The 13,315-nt window shown below is 42.7% G+C and overlaps 1 protein-coding gene across 8 annotated transcripts in view; it reads right to left on the minus strand.

The window, feature by feature from the left end:
• The window catches only part of ARHGEF39 (Rho guanine nucleotide exchange factor 39), a 16,653-nt gene continuing 3,338 nt past the window's right edge, over positions 1–13,315 (minus strand). For 5 of the 8 annotated variants that reach the window (XM_054054741.1, XM_054054739.1, XM_054054743.1 and 2 more), the window contains 9 exons: positions 12,028–12,211; positions 11,338–11,432; positions 10,806–10,926; positions 9,689–9,807; positions 8,020–8,090; positions 7,111–7,239; positions 3,280–3,509; positions 2,298–2,386; positions 1–2,111 (listed from right to left, as the gene is read on the minus strand). In XM_054054741.1, the coding sequence (XP_053910716.1) occupies positions 2,096–2,111; positions 2,298–2,386; positions 3,280–3,509; positions 7,111–7,239; positions 8,020–8,090; positions 9,689–9,807; positions 10,806–10,926; positions 11,338–11,432; positions 12,028–12,174 (1,017 nt within the window). In that variant the 5' untranslated portion in view covers positions 12,175–12,211 and the 3' untranslated portion in view covers positions 1–2,095. Of the gene's footprint in view, positions 3,093–3,279; positions 3,510–7,110; positions 7,240–8,019; positions 8,091–9,688; positions 9,808–10,805; positions 10,927–11,337; positions 11,433–12,027; positions 12,212–12,842; positions 12,956–13,315 lie in introns of all 8 variants that reach the window. The other 3 variants (XM_054054742.1, XM_054054746.1, XM_054054745.1) reach the window with 3 other exon arrangements.

The raw sequence follows: 13,315 nt of genomic DNA on the forward strand, positions 1-13,315 counted from the left end.
CTATGTTGCTTTCTGTAAGCCAGCGCACAGCCTTTCAGGGCAGGAAATGCAGGGAAAAATCAAGTGAGTTTTGCTATTCCAGAAGCACTGAGTGGAAGTAGGATAGTAGCACTGAGATAAGTCTTAAGGCAGTACCAAAGGGACTTTTTAGAATATGAAGGCAACATGGGCAGGAATAATGGTTGCCTCTACGAAGAGGATGGTAGACATCTCAGTCTTAAGTGTAGGGTCGCAAAAAATCTGTGTTGCCCTGTTAGAACAAAAAGAAGTCATTGCAGAGCTTTTTTGAGTGTGATACAACTGCTGGGAGATTAGAAACTTAAATTGCTAGCTTTGTTTTTAAGTACAGTTGGTACTCGAATGTCTTAGCTGTAGCTTTTGAGTGAGAAGATGACCAACCAAACCCAAGCATGTCTGGTTCCTTTCTCTCTCACAAACTTAAAGACAAATGAGTGATTCTGTGTAGTGAGTGAGCTGTACGGAAATACACAAAAGAAAATGAAGTGATGGTAAAGAACTTAAAGTTTGGTATCTGTCTTCAGGGCACTTTTCTCACACAGAAACCACTTCTGTTTTAATGAATTCCAGTGATAAATTAAAAATGAGTGGTACTGTTTAAGGAAGAGGAAAAAACAGTCAAACTGCTACAGACTGGGCATTCAGACAGACATCCATTGTTTCTGATTACCTTGAAATTGCCCTGTTTGCATTTGACTTTACACCTCATTCATAGATGTTTTCCCCCTCAGTAGATGAACCAAACTGCTATTGCAGCAGAGCTTCCACATTATGTACTAAGGCTCTAATGAAACTCTCAAGAATACCTTGTCTATATTTCTTCCTTAAATTGGTCTTCTATCCTAGTAAACTGAATCCTAGCACATTGATGACCCAGAATGCTTACTGTGGCCCTCTGGAGACTCCCATCAGGAGCAGAGGTGCTGCCCAAACTTTTCGCTGTGGCATTTCACAGTGGTAGGGGTAGAGCACACCTTGAAGGCAAAAGCGAGTGCTGTTTTGTCTGCGTCACCTCTTGGGAATCAGATTAGAAATGTGAGTGCTGTTATGTAAGTGTTTGATAAGTGCTGTTTCACTATGTTACCCACCAGTTTATTTCAGGTAGTTCACTGATTAGCATATCTGTGGGATTGATGAGAAAGAGAGGGAGGATTTTAGCCATTGAATTATCTTCCCCTGAAATGCGCACCTGTCAGTTTGTTAGAGGAGGAGGGACAATAACCGTCAAACTATGGTAGTAGAAAACCCGAGGATGTGAATGATAAAAGCATCCAGAGAGGAAGATGACTGTGGCCCCATAGTGCTACCAGAAAATAGCAGTGTTATGCCCATGTTTACAATGCATGTAGTGATAGGACAAGGGGGAATGGCTTTAAATTGGAAGGGGAAAAGATTTTAATTAGACATTAGGAAAAAATTATTCACGATGAGGGTGGTGAGGCACTGGCACAGGTTGCCCAGGGATGCCAGGTTGCATGGGGACTTGAAGAGCCTGCTGTGGTGGGAGGTGTCCATGCCCATGGCAGGCGGGTTGGATCTGGATGATCTTTAAGGTCCCTTCCAACCCCAACCATTCTATGATTCTATGTCACCGTTAACCCAAGCATCCACTTTGATCCAAGGACCCAGAAGCAGGAACATATATACATAGACAAGTAAATGTGAAAACACCAATTTAGAAATACGGTTAGATAAAAACATTTAATGAGGCAAGTCAGGCTGTCTTCTGCTTGTCCTTAAATTAATAATCTCAAGACAAAAAAAAGTGTAGAAAAGCTAGAAGCATCCAAGCTAAGGGGAAAAGTCTTGATACAGGTTTTTTATATACAAATCCTTAGTGCGCATACCTATTTTTTGCAATATATATAAAGATGAGGACAGCTGACAAAGCATGCAAAATCTCACAAGCAGTGTGTAGTTCCCCTAAAAGCAATTCCCCCATTTTGCATCCCTGAACATTTCCTAAGATTGTGTAGGCTTCTTCCAAGAGAGATGGCGATGCCAAGAATGCTGGCAAATAAACTCTCTAAGACTCCTTTTGGAGTTGTCCTGCCAGTCTAACTTGTACTCGGGAGGGTCAGGCTTTCAGCTGCCTGCAGAGGAAAACAAAGCAGAAGTTTGCTGTTAACACATGAAGTCTGTTCTTACTATTATTCCCTTGTACCCAGTTCCTCTCTATCAGCCATGCAATACATGCAAATATACAGGTCCATGTTATCATTTTTATGTTCTGCTCCCTTCCCTCAGACCCCTCCACCTCTGGGAAACAAGATGCCTACCTGACTGCAGCTGTGAGACTCCGATACCAGTCATTAATATCTTCTTGGTCGCTGGACATCAATAGCAGTGTCTTGTGTGGAAAGGAGAGCTGAAAGGCAGACAGAATCTAGTGCCACTTTGTGGCATTCCTTGCCAAGGCAGCAACTGTGATAAAAGGAGTGCCATCACCACTGAGCTCAGCTCAGTTCCACATGCTAATTTACACCATCTGCTTTCCTAGACTGAAAAATCTAGCGTTGGTACTGGGATAAGCCAGAGGCTGGGCAGTACAGAGCAAGTGCCAGTCTTGTCCATTCCTTCCCACCACAGATGACACCTTGCTTTGACTTAGTAGTGTGTTTTGAAGTGGGCAATTACAGTTCTTCGTAGCTCTCATCCAATTTTCTGCCTCTAGGGGTTCTTCCACTACCACCACCTGCAGACTGCAGCTTGCCCAAAGAATCTTTTCCATCCAACAGAGCTCTCAAATAATGAGCTAACACAGCCCAGCACTGCTGCCCAGGAAGACCTGAACTTGAAAACCCTATCCAAAGCAATAGCCCCAGTCAAAGGCCTCACAGATGCGTAAGCAATCTCTCTTGTGACAATACCCACAACTTCTCGCATTCTCTGTCAGGGTTTTCTACAATCTCCGTTGGTGTTCAGTGTAATGCTACCTACTCACTGTCACACGACTGTGGGGCTTTTCCCCCAAATGTGGCTGTGATGAGGGCATGCCAGAGTCTTATCAGAGCCTCCTCACTTGGTCTAAGCAAAGCAACCAGAGACCTGTAGCCTTAAGTTCTCGGGAGGGCCTGCACCACAAAGGGAAAAGGACCTACATCACTCAAGAAGAGAAGCACTAGCTCAGACAAGTTCATGGCATTTACTGTTGTCACCTCTCTCATCATCTCAGTCCTGCTGCTGCTGAGACAGCTATAGACCTGCTTTACAAGGCCGTTCCCACCGATGGTTCTGCCAGGCAGACGCGCGAAGACTTACACTGAGGACCCCTCCCTGGCTTTGCGTGTGGCCGAACACTTTATCCACTACACACTGGTGAAGCGGGTAGACAGCTCGGCATTCCAGTTTGTTCGAGTTCAGCGGGTGAAGTGGGTGGCAGGTCTTTGTTGCAATAAAGATATCAGAAAAAAGGAAGAACATCCTGCGCTTCAGTTGTTCTCCCTTTGAAGGCACCACCAAAAGCCAGCCTTCCCGGATATACCACCGCCCTAGGCATGCAAGGGAAATAAAGACAGTTGTTGGATCATGACTGGAAATAAAAGACATAATGAGACAAATTGGAATACAGTGGGCTACCCTTGCAGGTTGCCAGGCTCTACATCAATTCCAGCCACTAGAAGGCAGTATCAGCTGGAGACAGCTCAGCAGCACTAGTAACATCAGTGCAGAAGCCGCTATAGTTCTCAGTGCATGAGGAGCAGGCAGAAGTTGTTCTAAATCTGCTCTAATAATTAGGAGGATAATAAGATATGCAAGTCTGCTTGAAGAGACTAAAACAAAAACATGGTTTCAAAATGTTATATATACCTTTAAATTCACATAAACTTTCATAAAACACAACATTATCTTAAATTGTGTTGACTGGTTGTTTGTCATTAGTGGTGAAACAGAAGTCAGCCTAAACTTTGAATGTGCCTTCTTATTCCCTTGTTTCGTTTGCTTATTGTGTGCCAATTAGGAAAAGTTTCACTGGTCATTTAACTCTATATGGGTCTCCAGTAGTTAACAGATTGCAGAATGCAGATGAGGGTTCCAAAGAGAACATAGCAAAGGGGATAAAAACCAGCATATTAAAAGGAAGGTCTGAATAGGCAAACTTATCAACCTCCTCTGACGGAGTAGGGTCCAGTGTCACCTACACATGAAACAGATCCCAATAAAGCTAAAGGCAGAGAAGTCAGCAGGAAAAAAATCAGAACAATTTGATAAACCTAGCTGTAAGCAGCAATAAAAAATGGCATTGACACAAAACAGAATAATTAAAGCAGTGCCTCTGACTGGAAGGATCATTGTACAAGATAGCCATCAGCTCATGGGAATTATGAAGACACCTGCCAGGAAGGTTATTTATAAAAATTTAAAGCCATTATAGAGCATTGCCATCTGGCCTGGTCTGTGAAACACCTGCCAGAGAGTTTCAGCCACTGCTTTTCGTGCCTTAGCTTCTGGCTGAGCTAGCGAGTACCTTTCAGAAAAGGACACAATTTTGTTTTAATTATGGATTATGTCTTACTCGGTATGCCACAGTCACAAAACACAGAGGCAAATGAATTCCCACTTAGCTTACTCCATAGAAACCACTCCTCTAATCTGAATAAGAAATCAAGAAAGAGAAGGGTGAGGTGCAGGTATCAGCCATAATTTAGAAAACAAATGGAAAGAAGGTGTCAGCAGCATGGAGCTGGACTGCTTTCTTCAGGCTAAGCAGTGATTGGACTCCTGGCATACAGTCCAAGCTGGACTGTACTGGAACTCCCGAGACATAGATCCATGCTCAGAATTCCCCGGGGTACATGAATTAAAAAATTATTGTGAAAAGAGAGCAAAGAAAGCAGGGTCTCTTTGTTGAGAGCAGTATATGTCACAGACACTGCCAAATGTGAGATAACCAACTCCAAAGCTACCCCTTTTCTCTGAATCTATAGCATTATGTTTTCTTACTTCTTCCTTCCCAGTAAAAGGGTGCAATCTTAACAGTTCTTCAAAAGATAGCTTGTTCCTGGAAAGATGACCCAAAACTAGCAAGGCCCCGGTGCCTTTTACTTTTGGGCTTCTCACATCCAATAGTACTTATTTTACTCCAGCTAATGAAAAATGAAACCATCACAATTCTCTGTCCTGCGTAATGGACAGGTCTCTATAGAACCTCAACACTTGTCCTGCTACACATCTCAGAATATTTGGAGACGGAGAAAATGTGGACCCAGCGCTTTCAAATGATGGCCAACCCTGCTCTAGCTATATTGCTTTGGGGTTGTTTTTTGTTATTGGGTTATCTTATTAGTTCTGTCATTAAGGATAATTCATTTACCTTTTTACATGCTTGTGCTCAATACAACCAGAGCACTCCTATGTTAGCTTCCTTGCAGCTAGTGTCACCAAAAGGATTCTAAGAATGGGAAAGAGAATTCTAAATTAATCTGCCCACTGATGGACCGCCTTTGAGAACAATAACCTCTGACAACCTTTTTCTGCCTGTGCTGGTATGGCTGGGATAGAGTTAATTTTCCACAATAGCTGGTATGGGGCTGTGTTTTGGGTTTGTGCTGGAAACAGGATGGACAATACAGGGACATTTTAGTTATCACTGTGAAAGCACTGCTCAGCATAAAGGCCTTTTCTGCTCCTTGCCCTGCCACACCAGTGAGTGCTGGGGGTACACAAGAGGCTGGGAGGGGACACAGCTGGAACAGCTGAAACCAACTGACCAAAGGGAATTCCACACCATAAGATGTCATGCCCAGCATATAAAGTTAGGGGACGAAGGAGGTGGGGGGGTACATTTGGTGTTATGGCATTTGTCTTCCCAAGTAACTGTTACAGATGGAGCTCTGCTTTCCTGGAGGTGGTGGAACATCTGCCTGCTGATGGGAAGCAGTGAATGGCTATAAAATGGAGAGGAGTAGATTTAGACTAGATATAAGGAGGAATTTTTCACAATGAGGGTGGTGAGGTACTGGAACAGGTTGCCCAGGGAAGTTGTGGATGTCACATCCCTGGAGGTGTTCAAGGCCAGGTTGGATGGGAACTTGGGCAGCCTGATCTAGCGGGAGGTGTCCCTGCCCATGGCAGGGCAGTTGGAATTGGGTGATCTTTAAGGACCCTTCCAATCCAAACCATTCTATGATTCTATGATAATAATTCCTTGTTTCGCTTTGCTTGCACGCACAGCTTTTGCTGTTTTCATACTTTTACCCTTCTGATTCTCTCCCCCACCACACTGGAGGGTGGGTTTTTTCACCCAAAAATCCACATATACAAATTACAGACACATTCAGAAGTACCTGGAGGTGTGCCTTAGAGAACTGTACAGCATGACTTTAACACTCCTCCTCTCCAGCTGCAGCACTGTTTCTAGATGACCTCTGCAATAGCACTATTTGGTGACAGCACAGGTGAAGCCCCAAGTGACCATTTCCTATTTGCCAGCCTGGACAGATTTCTTACAATATTCCATACGTAGCTTGGAGTGTGCTCTGGGCATGGAGAGTGCACAGTCATAGACGAGGTCACAAAGAAACCTGTTATCAAATTGGATGATCTCACAGGCCATTGAGTGTGACTTCGTGTATCTCAGCTATCAACACAAATACTCTGATTTCTGGCACAGTTTAACCATGTGAATAAAAGAGGATTCTTCATGCAAAGAGTGTGAGCAAGTCCATGAAGCCTGTAGCTTAACAAAAAAAAAAAAATCACAGTCCTTGGGCTCTTGATTTATGGCTCCTGCAGTGGAGTAGGGACAACACCACTGCTTACACTGTTCCAAAATTATTTAACATCTGTCTTTCATTCTTACCCAGGACTCAGACTCCTGACCTCCTTAAGTGCCTACTAATTTTCTAACTACATGTCATCAGTTCCTCCTATCTGAATATTAGCCAATTAAGCTGCTGCTTATTTTTACTCAAAAATTCTTAAGTAAAAAGAAAAAAAAAGTGTTTTAATTACTGGTTCCTTCACCATTGATCTATGGAATTTGGGCAGAAGGGAAAAAGTGGTTAACATGAGTCAAGTCAGAGATGAAGAGAAACTTATCTCCAGGTATCTCAGCTTGGCAGAAGAAAAAGAGCCATCAGAAAGACGGACCTGGAGTCAAAACCTGAGTCTTCTGTCCCTTGAGCAGTTTCTGAACCCGAAGTAGCTGCAAGGAGTTCTCTCTCTTATGAATGACATCTTGGACCCACTGAGATACCTCAGAAACAGATTTCACAGCCTCTGGAATTATAGCAGCATATTTTGATGTTAACACAAATGAATACTTACCTATCTTGCTGTGAAAAGATAAGATGAAATTAAGAAGTAAATGTTTTAAACGAAGTATTGACAACAGATTTATTCAGTAATTTCAGCAGGAAACTGGACTAGATGTGTATCTCCAACCAACATTTCTGCAGTTCTAGAAAACAATTTTTTTTTGCCAATGAAACATTAAACAGAGGAGCAACTTCCTGGATTTGGAAGCAAAACCAGGAAAGATGCCCAGTGGTGTTAACTGTCAGTAAATATGGCTTGAAGGACATGAACTATCCCACAAAATTGAGGCACATGACCAATAGTCATAGAATGGTTTGCGTTGGAAGAAAGATCTAAAGATAATCTAGTCCAACTCCTCTACCACCAGCACATTTTCCACTAGATCACATTGCTCAATGCCCTGTCCAACCAGACCTGGGACACTTCCAGTGATGGGCATCAATGATCTCCCTGAGCAACCTGTTCCAGTGTCTCACCACCCTCATCACAAAACATGGAGCTGCTCTTTGTCCAACCTAACCCCCGGGCCACTTTTCCAGTCAGTTACTCTACACTGTTATTCCCAATGTGATCCCACAGACATCTTGATCGAGATGAAGAAGGGAAACAGTAATGCACTAGAACCCTAGAAAGCGGAAGATTTCTCTTCCTAAGGAAATCGACAGAAAACAAGAATCCAAATATTATTATCAAAGAAGATAACACTGATCAAAGTGTCAGCATCTACAGGTGGAAAATTACTTGCAAGTTCCTGGTACTCGGCGCAGTCTGGGCAGGTGTTCTCCAGCAGGTCTCTGAGGAAATGCTTGTACCTAAGATCGAGAGAGCAGAGTTATTTCACAATAAGATACCAGCAACAGCAGCATCTCTTATCAGTGTCAGAACGACAAACAACACTCCACCACGAGATGGAGTCCACACCTCTAACCGAGCAGCTTTTGGTCACAATTTTTTTATCACATTTATTTTATCTTAAAATTTATCAACTAAATTAACCTAAGTAATTTATACATTTGCAAGCCTTTGGCATTTCACAGGGATCTGATAAAAGCAACTTCTTATATTATTTGAGACCAGGAAACTCTCTTAGCATTCACATAAAATTGACTTCAAAAACAGACAAATTTCTCTTTGAGCTATTTCATTCATTTTAAGTCTGAATGGTAGCATTCATACCACATATTTCCTGCCCACACAAGAAAATAAAGGCATTTCTATAAGAACTAGGAGCTGCCTTTTTCTTTTTTTGTCTCCAGCCTTTACCAGAAAGGATCAGATCTCCCAAAATAGTCAAATTATTTTCAGTTTTAAATAATAGAAGAAATACCACATTGAATAGTTTCACCAACTGGCAGAAGTCATATGACCTGCAGTATATGCAATAATGCTTCGAAGAAACTTGAACATGGAAGAGCTGATTAATGAAAAAATAGACCTGCTGTTAAAAAGCCTCCGTTTTCCCAAACAGTCAGACAGGAACAAATACACTGCTATTTTACAAATTGAGAGGAACAATCCAAAGAATTACAGTAAAAAGAAAGCTTATGCTTTTATCTGCCAAGCTGATTAAAAAAGGTTATGTAAAGCTGCCTGAAAGCCTGTGGTATGTTCACTCTGAATTATTTTCAAAGCAATGAGACTCTTGGTCTCTCAGATTTGCTTTAGCATGGATAAGACCATGACTGAAGAACAACTACATGATCTGTAGAAGCAGCAGCTGGGTCCCCAAACTACCCATGCTCTGTATTACACACATAGTCCCCCACAAGAAAGGGCAGCCCTTGAGTCCACACAGCACTGGCCTCATGCAGTCAGCCTGCCTCGTCAAAGAGAAGATGATGCCTCAAGAGGGGAATGCAACATTCCGGACTGGATCTGTCCAGGCTCAGACAACTGTGAGAGGCACCTAATCTGAGAGGAGCATAAGGACCTGATCACGAGGGAGGGGAGAAAAGCCGCCCTGCATTCATTAATCTCATCTCTCTCCAAAAACAACTGTCTACAAGAAAGGAGAGCCACAATGCTCCAGGTCAGCAACCAACACAAAAGCGGAGCAGGATCGTCTCTGGCAGGGCGCCACTTCTGCAGCACTTCAGACAGCTTGCTTTTGTTCAGAGCCTAACTCCAGTAGCTTACTGAGATGATAGAAAGCCACCACTTCAATTCTACCCAAGAGCTTAGACAAAGGGCTTAGGAGCCAGGGCTAAACACAGCTACGTCTCTGCTTCATGTCCCATCTTCATACACCAATTCCACTCGACAGGCACATCCTCAGCTCTGTTTCATTGTTGTGTATAAGCTCTGATTTTCAGACAGATTAAGCAAATTTACCTTCCACAGCAACTAAGACAGTTACGCTCCTTTTCCCCCCTCCTATTAGCACCTTGAAGACTCAGAATTGCTTACTTACTGGTGCAGCCTCTGCAGGGGTAAAGAAAGCAGATCCTCTAGCTTCCTCCCCTGAAACTGAGGTCGAGACTCCTGGAGTTTCTTAAACCGTCGGAATGATTTATTTTTCCTCAATTGCTCCTGTGTGCAGCAGAAAAGGAATATATCTTTTAGACTATAGAAAGAAATATGTGCACTTAAAACTCTTAACCGTAATGTTTAGGATTTCAGTTCCAAATGCAAGCATCGGTAACTTCTTTTGTGGCCCTGAGCAAGCAATTCTCTTCCTCCTGACCACCATTTTCCAGTGTGTAATGGAAGCGATATCCCCTCTGCACACACGCAGAGCAGTATAAAGTTAGTATACTCAGCAAATGGAAACAAAGAAAAAAAGAAAGGTTTACTCAGACAGGATAACAAGGAGCCTAGCTGTGGCTTTTTGCCAATCATTTCAAGACAAAACAATGCAGCCTCCTCAAGGAAAGAAACCAAAATGTTTTTTTCGTTTGGAAAATTGAAAGTTTATATATATGCATGCAAACAGAAGGGAAATATCTCAGTGCGCCCTGCAGCTGGGAGCAAGCACAGGCTAAAACTGTAAGTCCATTGGTTTCAATTCAAGATACAACGGTTAGTACTTTGAAATCAAAATATAGCCTGCTGAAATTTCTTTGAAGACAGGTTGTTTTTGGAGGGGTAAGTGTGAAGGAAAAGTTTTTCTCCTATCATCCAAAAAAATGGGGAAGGAAAAGGAAACTCCACTGTTAGGATACTGTTAGGGGTAGAAGGAAAGTCCTGATAATTCTCCAGAAAGAGATTACTGTCCCCTAGTGTTCCTACTGCCAACTCCTTGGCGTGCCAGCCAAGGAGTAAATATAGAACTTTGAGAAAGCTGTGCTCAGTGTATGCACATAAGTACATAAACACCTGAAACAAGCTTCAAAAATTCGAACATCTATATAAGTGGAGAAGTTTCCACCATTCTATTAAGGAAGAAAGACTGAGAAAATAGTAGCAGCCTGGAAAAAGGAAGGAAACGAATCACTTCAGAAATGGAAGAAAAAGGGAAGGATATAGCTTTTTCACAGAATGGAGCAAGAGAGGGAAGAAATAACATGAGGAATTGAGGAGATATTTACCTTCAAGTTTTTATTTGCCTGTTCCAAATTCTCAGCATAGTGGCCGTAAAGCTCCAGATTCTGACAGAAATTCTCCAATCCTAGTCCCAAATTCCGTCTCTCCAGGTGCTGTGACAGAACCCTGTGCACAAAGAACAAAGACAGTTCATGAAGAGTAAGTTACCGATGGCATGTTCACAGCTCCCTCTGGTTCATTCCTTTGCCGACCTTCCTTTGTCAGTCTCCACCTCACCTCCAGCTTCTGCACCAAGTACATGCTTGGCAGTCACAGCCTAAGCTACAGAAAACATCCCTTGAAAACATCGGAGAGCAGACTTACTGGGTTTAAACTACTATCCCAAGAACAACTGGTCATCCAGAAATGTGGATACAGATCAGCATTTTCCTCAGTACACCTGCAAGTGACAACAAGGCTTGCGGTGCTAGAAGTAAATGCCCGTTTTACAAGATTTCTTACCTGAAATCTTACATTCTCATCAATATCGGGTCCTGCCTATATAATTACAGGAGTCACATCAGTGTGTTCACTTACTGGCTGGCTGAATATATGGATTCCAGGGGTCCAAATATGGTTTCCAACACAGCAGGTTTCAGTGTCCCTTTGGCCTTTAAAATTGTCACAAAGAACTAAGTAAAAAAATAAAAGAGAAAATTTGAGAAAAAAGATATTTTCAAAAACAGGTAGAATTCACAGGTCGCTCAAAGGGTACTTGTGGTACACAGCTGAAGCAAGAAATTGTACCCTGCACACACTTCAGCTTGAAAGGATATTGTGAATGCTTATCTAAAATATTTATAGTAAGTTGTAAGCCTTCTTGGTAACTTTGACCACAACTGTAAACACATGGAACAGCACAACAGCAATTGACAGAGTCTATTTCAGTATTCCTAGACACATCTGATTTTCACCACCTTCTTCACAACCTGCCTTTGCCTTGTCTGTGCCTCCACATTTCATAGATCTCGGGTATTCTAAGGCGAGTCCCCTTTATGACCAAAACGTTAAGATTTACGTCTGTGTACAGACCAAAGCCAAAGGGCCAAAACTCAAGCTACCAGATATTACAGAGGAGGTAAAAGAACAAAAAAAAGTTCGGGCCTGGTAGTTGTCCCATGCAGCAGGGACATATCAAAGTCTTGCTCTTGACCCTTCCCCATGACAATGTAAATATGACATGCTGCTTGAAGGTACCTATACATCATAGCGGGCCAAAGTACTCACTGTGACCACCAAATCCAGCTGTTCAAGGTATTTGTGTTCAGTTTCCAGCAGCTCCTTGGCTGTACGGCTGCGCTTTCTCTCCCAGCGAGCCCTCTGCTCTTCCACAGTGTTTGCTCCAGCCATAAATAGCGGGGACCAGCCACTCATGGGGCCTCAGCACTGATACACAGAAAGGTAACTGACCCTGAAAAGCCAAGAAAGACACAAACAAAACTAAAGAATATCATATACTGCAGGGCAGGATTCTGAGCTACAAACTCTATGCTTTACTGATAAAGGAGGGAAGTAAATTGCCAACAACCGTTATTAACAGTTTCCTTCTGCATTCTCCTTGATACAGGAGCTCTGCATCAACCAGAGGAAGTGTTACAAAGACCAGACCATGAAAGCAAAAGCAGTACCTTATGACACTTCTGCAAGTGAATCTCAAGTGTACAATCCAACTCACAAAATACTGCTTCCTGTGATTTGCCCAATTCTTCGAACAAAATTTTCAATAAACCGAAGGATGTACTGCTGGTAAGAGTAGAAAACAGCCGTAAGATCTGTCTTGGGGGTAAAGAGAACGCCCTTGCTCGTTTTCGCATGGAGGTTCCCAAGAAGCAAGCCATTTGCATTATCACTTTCTAACAGTAGTTTGTGGCTTCAGAGATGTAAGAGACAGAGACCAATTACCTACTTATCAACCAGCTTCGCTGTCATTCATCAACTGCAAGAGCATCGTTTTGTTCCAGAGAAAAACACAGACCCTTTTATCACCCTCTCTCAGAGAAACAGACATATGTTAGTAGAGCACCAGTTAAATATTCCTCTACCTTTTGATCAAAAGGCAGCACAGGTTGTTGCAAACTTTGCCACAGCACGAAGTCTGCAATTTCTCTGGAAGCTGAGCTACCTTCACGAAAGTTCTGGCTCCCACATGGATGAGCTACACTAACACAGAAAGATGTGTCGTTGTAAAGAAGGGAATTTGTCAAATACAGTCTTCCAGAGACATTTTATACATCTAATGTATGAAACAATGTCTGAAACAAAACGCTGACATTGAACAAGTACCAAGACTCATTTAATGAGTTAGGAAAAGCCCAGACAGCTGAGGGACGCATGCAGTATTTAATAGTAGCAGGAGCTTCTCCAGATATTTATCCTTGTATTTGGGCTGACACAAGCACAAGCCAAGCTGAGGCCACATCTTAGTCAAACAAAGCAGACCTCGCATCCCTGTGGATGGAGAGGCAGCGCTGCAGTGAATGCCATGCAAGAGCTCAGCGTTAGCATGCAGTTGCAA

This window comes from Cuculus canorus, chromosome Z (genome assembly GCF_017976375.1).
Source record: "Cuculus canorus isolate bCucCan1 chromosome Z, bCucCan1.pri, whole genome shotgun sequence".
Taxonomy (NCBI): domain Eukaryota; kingdom Metazoa; phylum Chordata; class Aves; order Cuculiformes; family Cuculidae; genus Cuculus; species Cuculus canorus.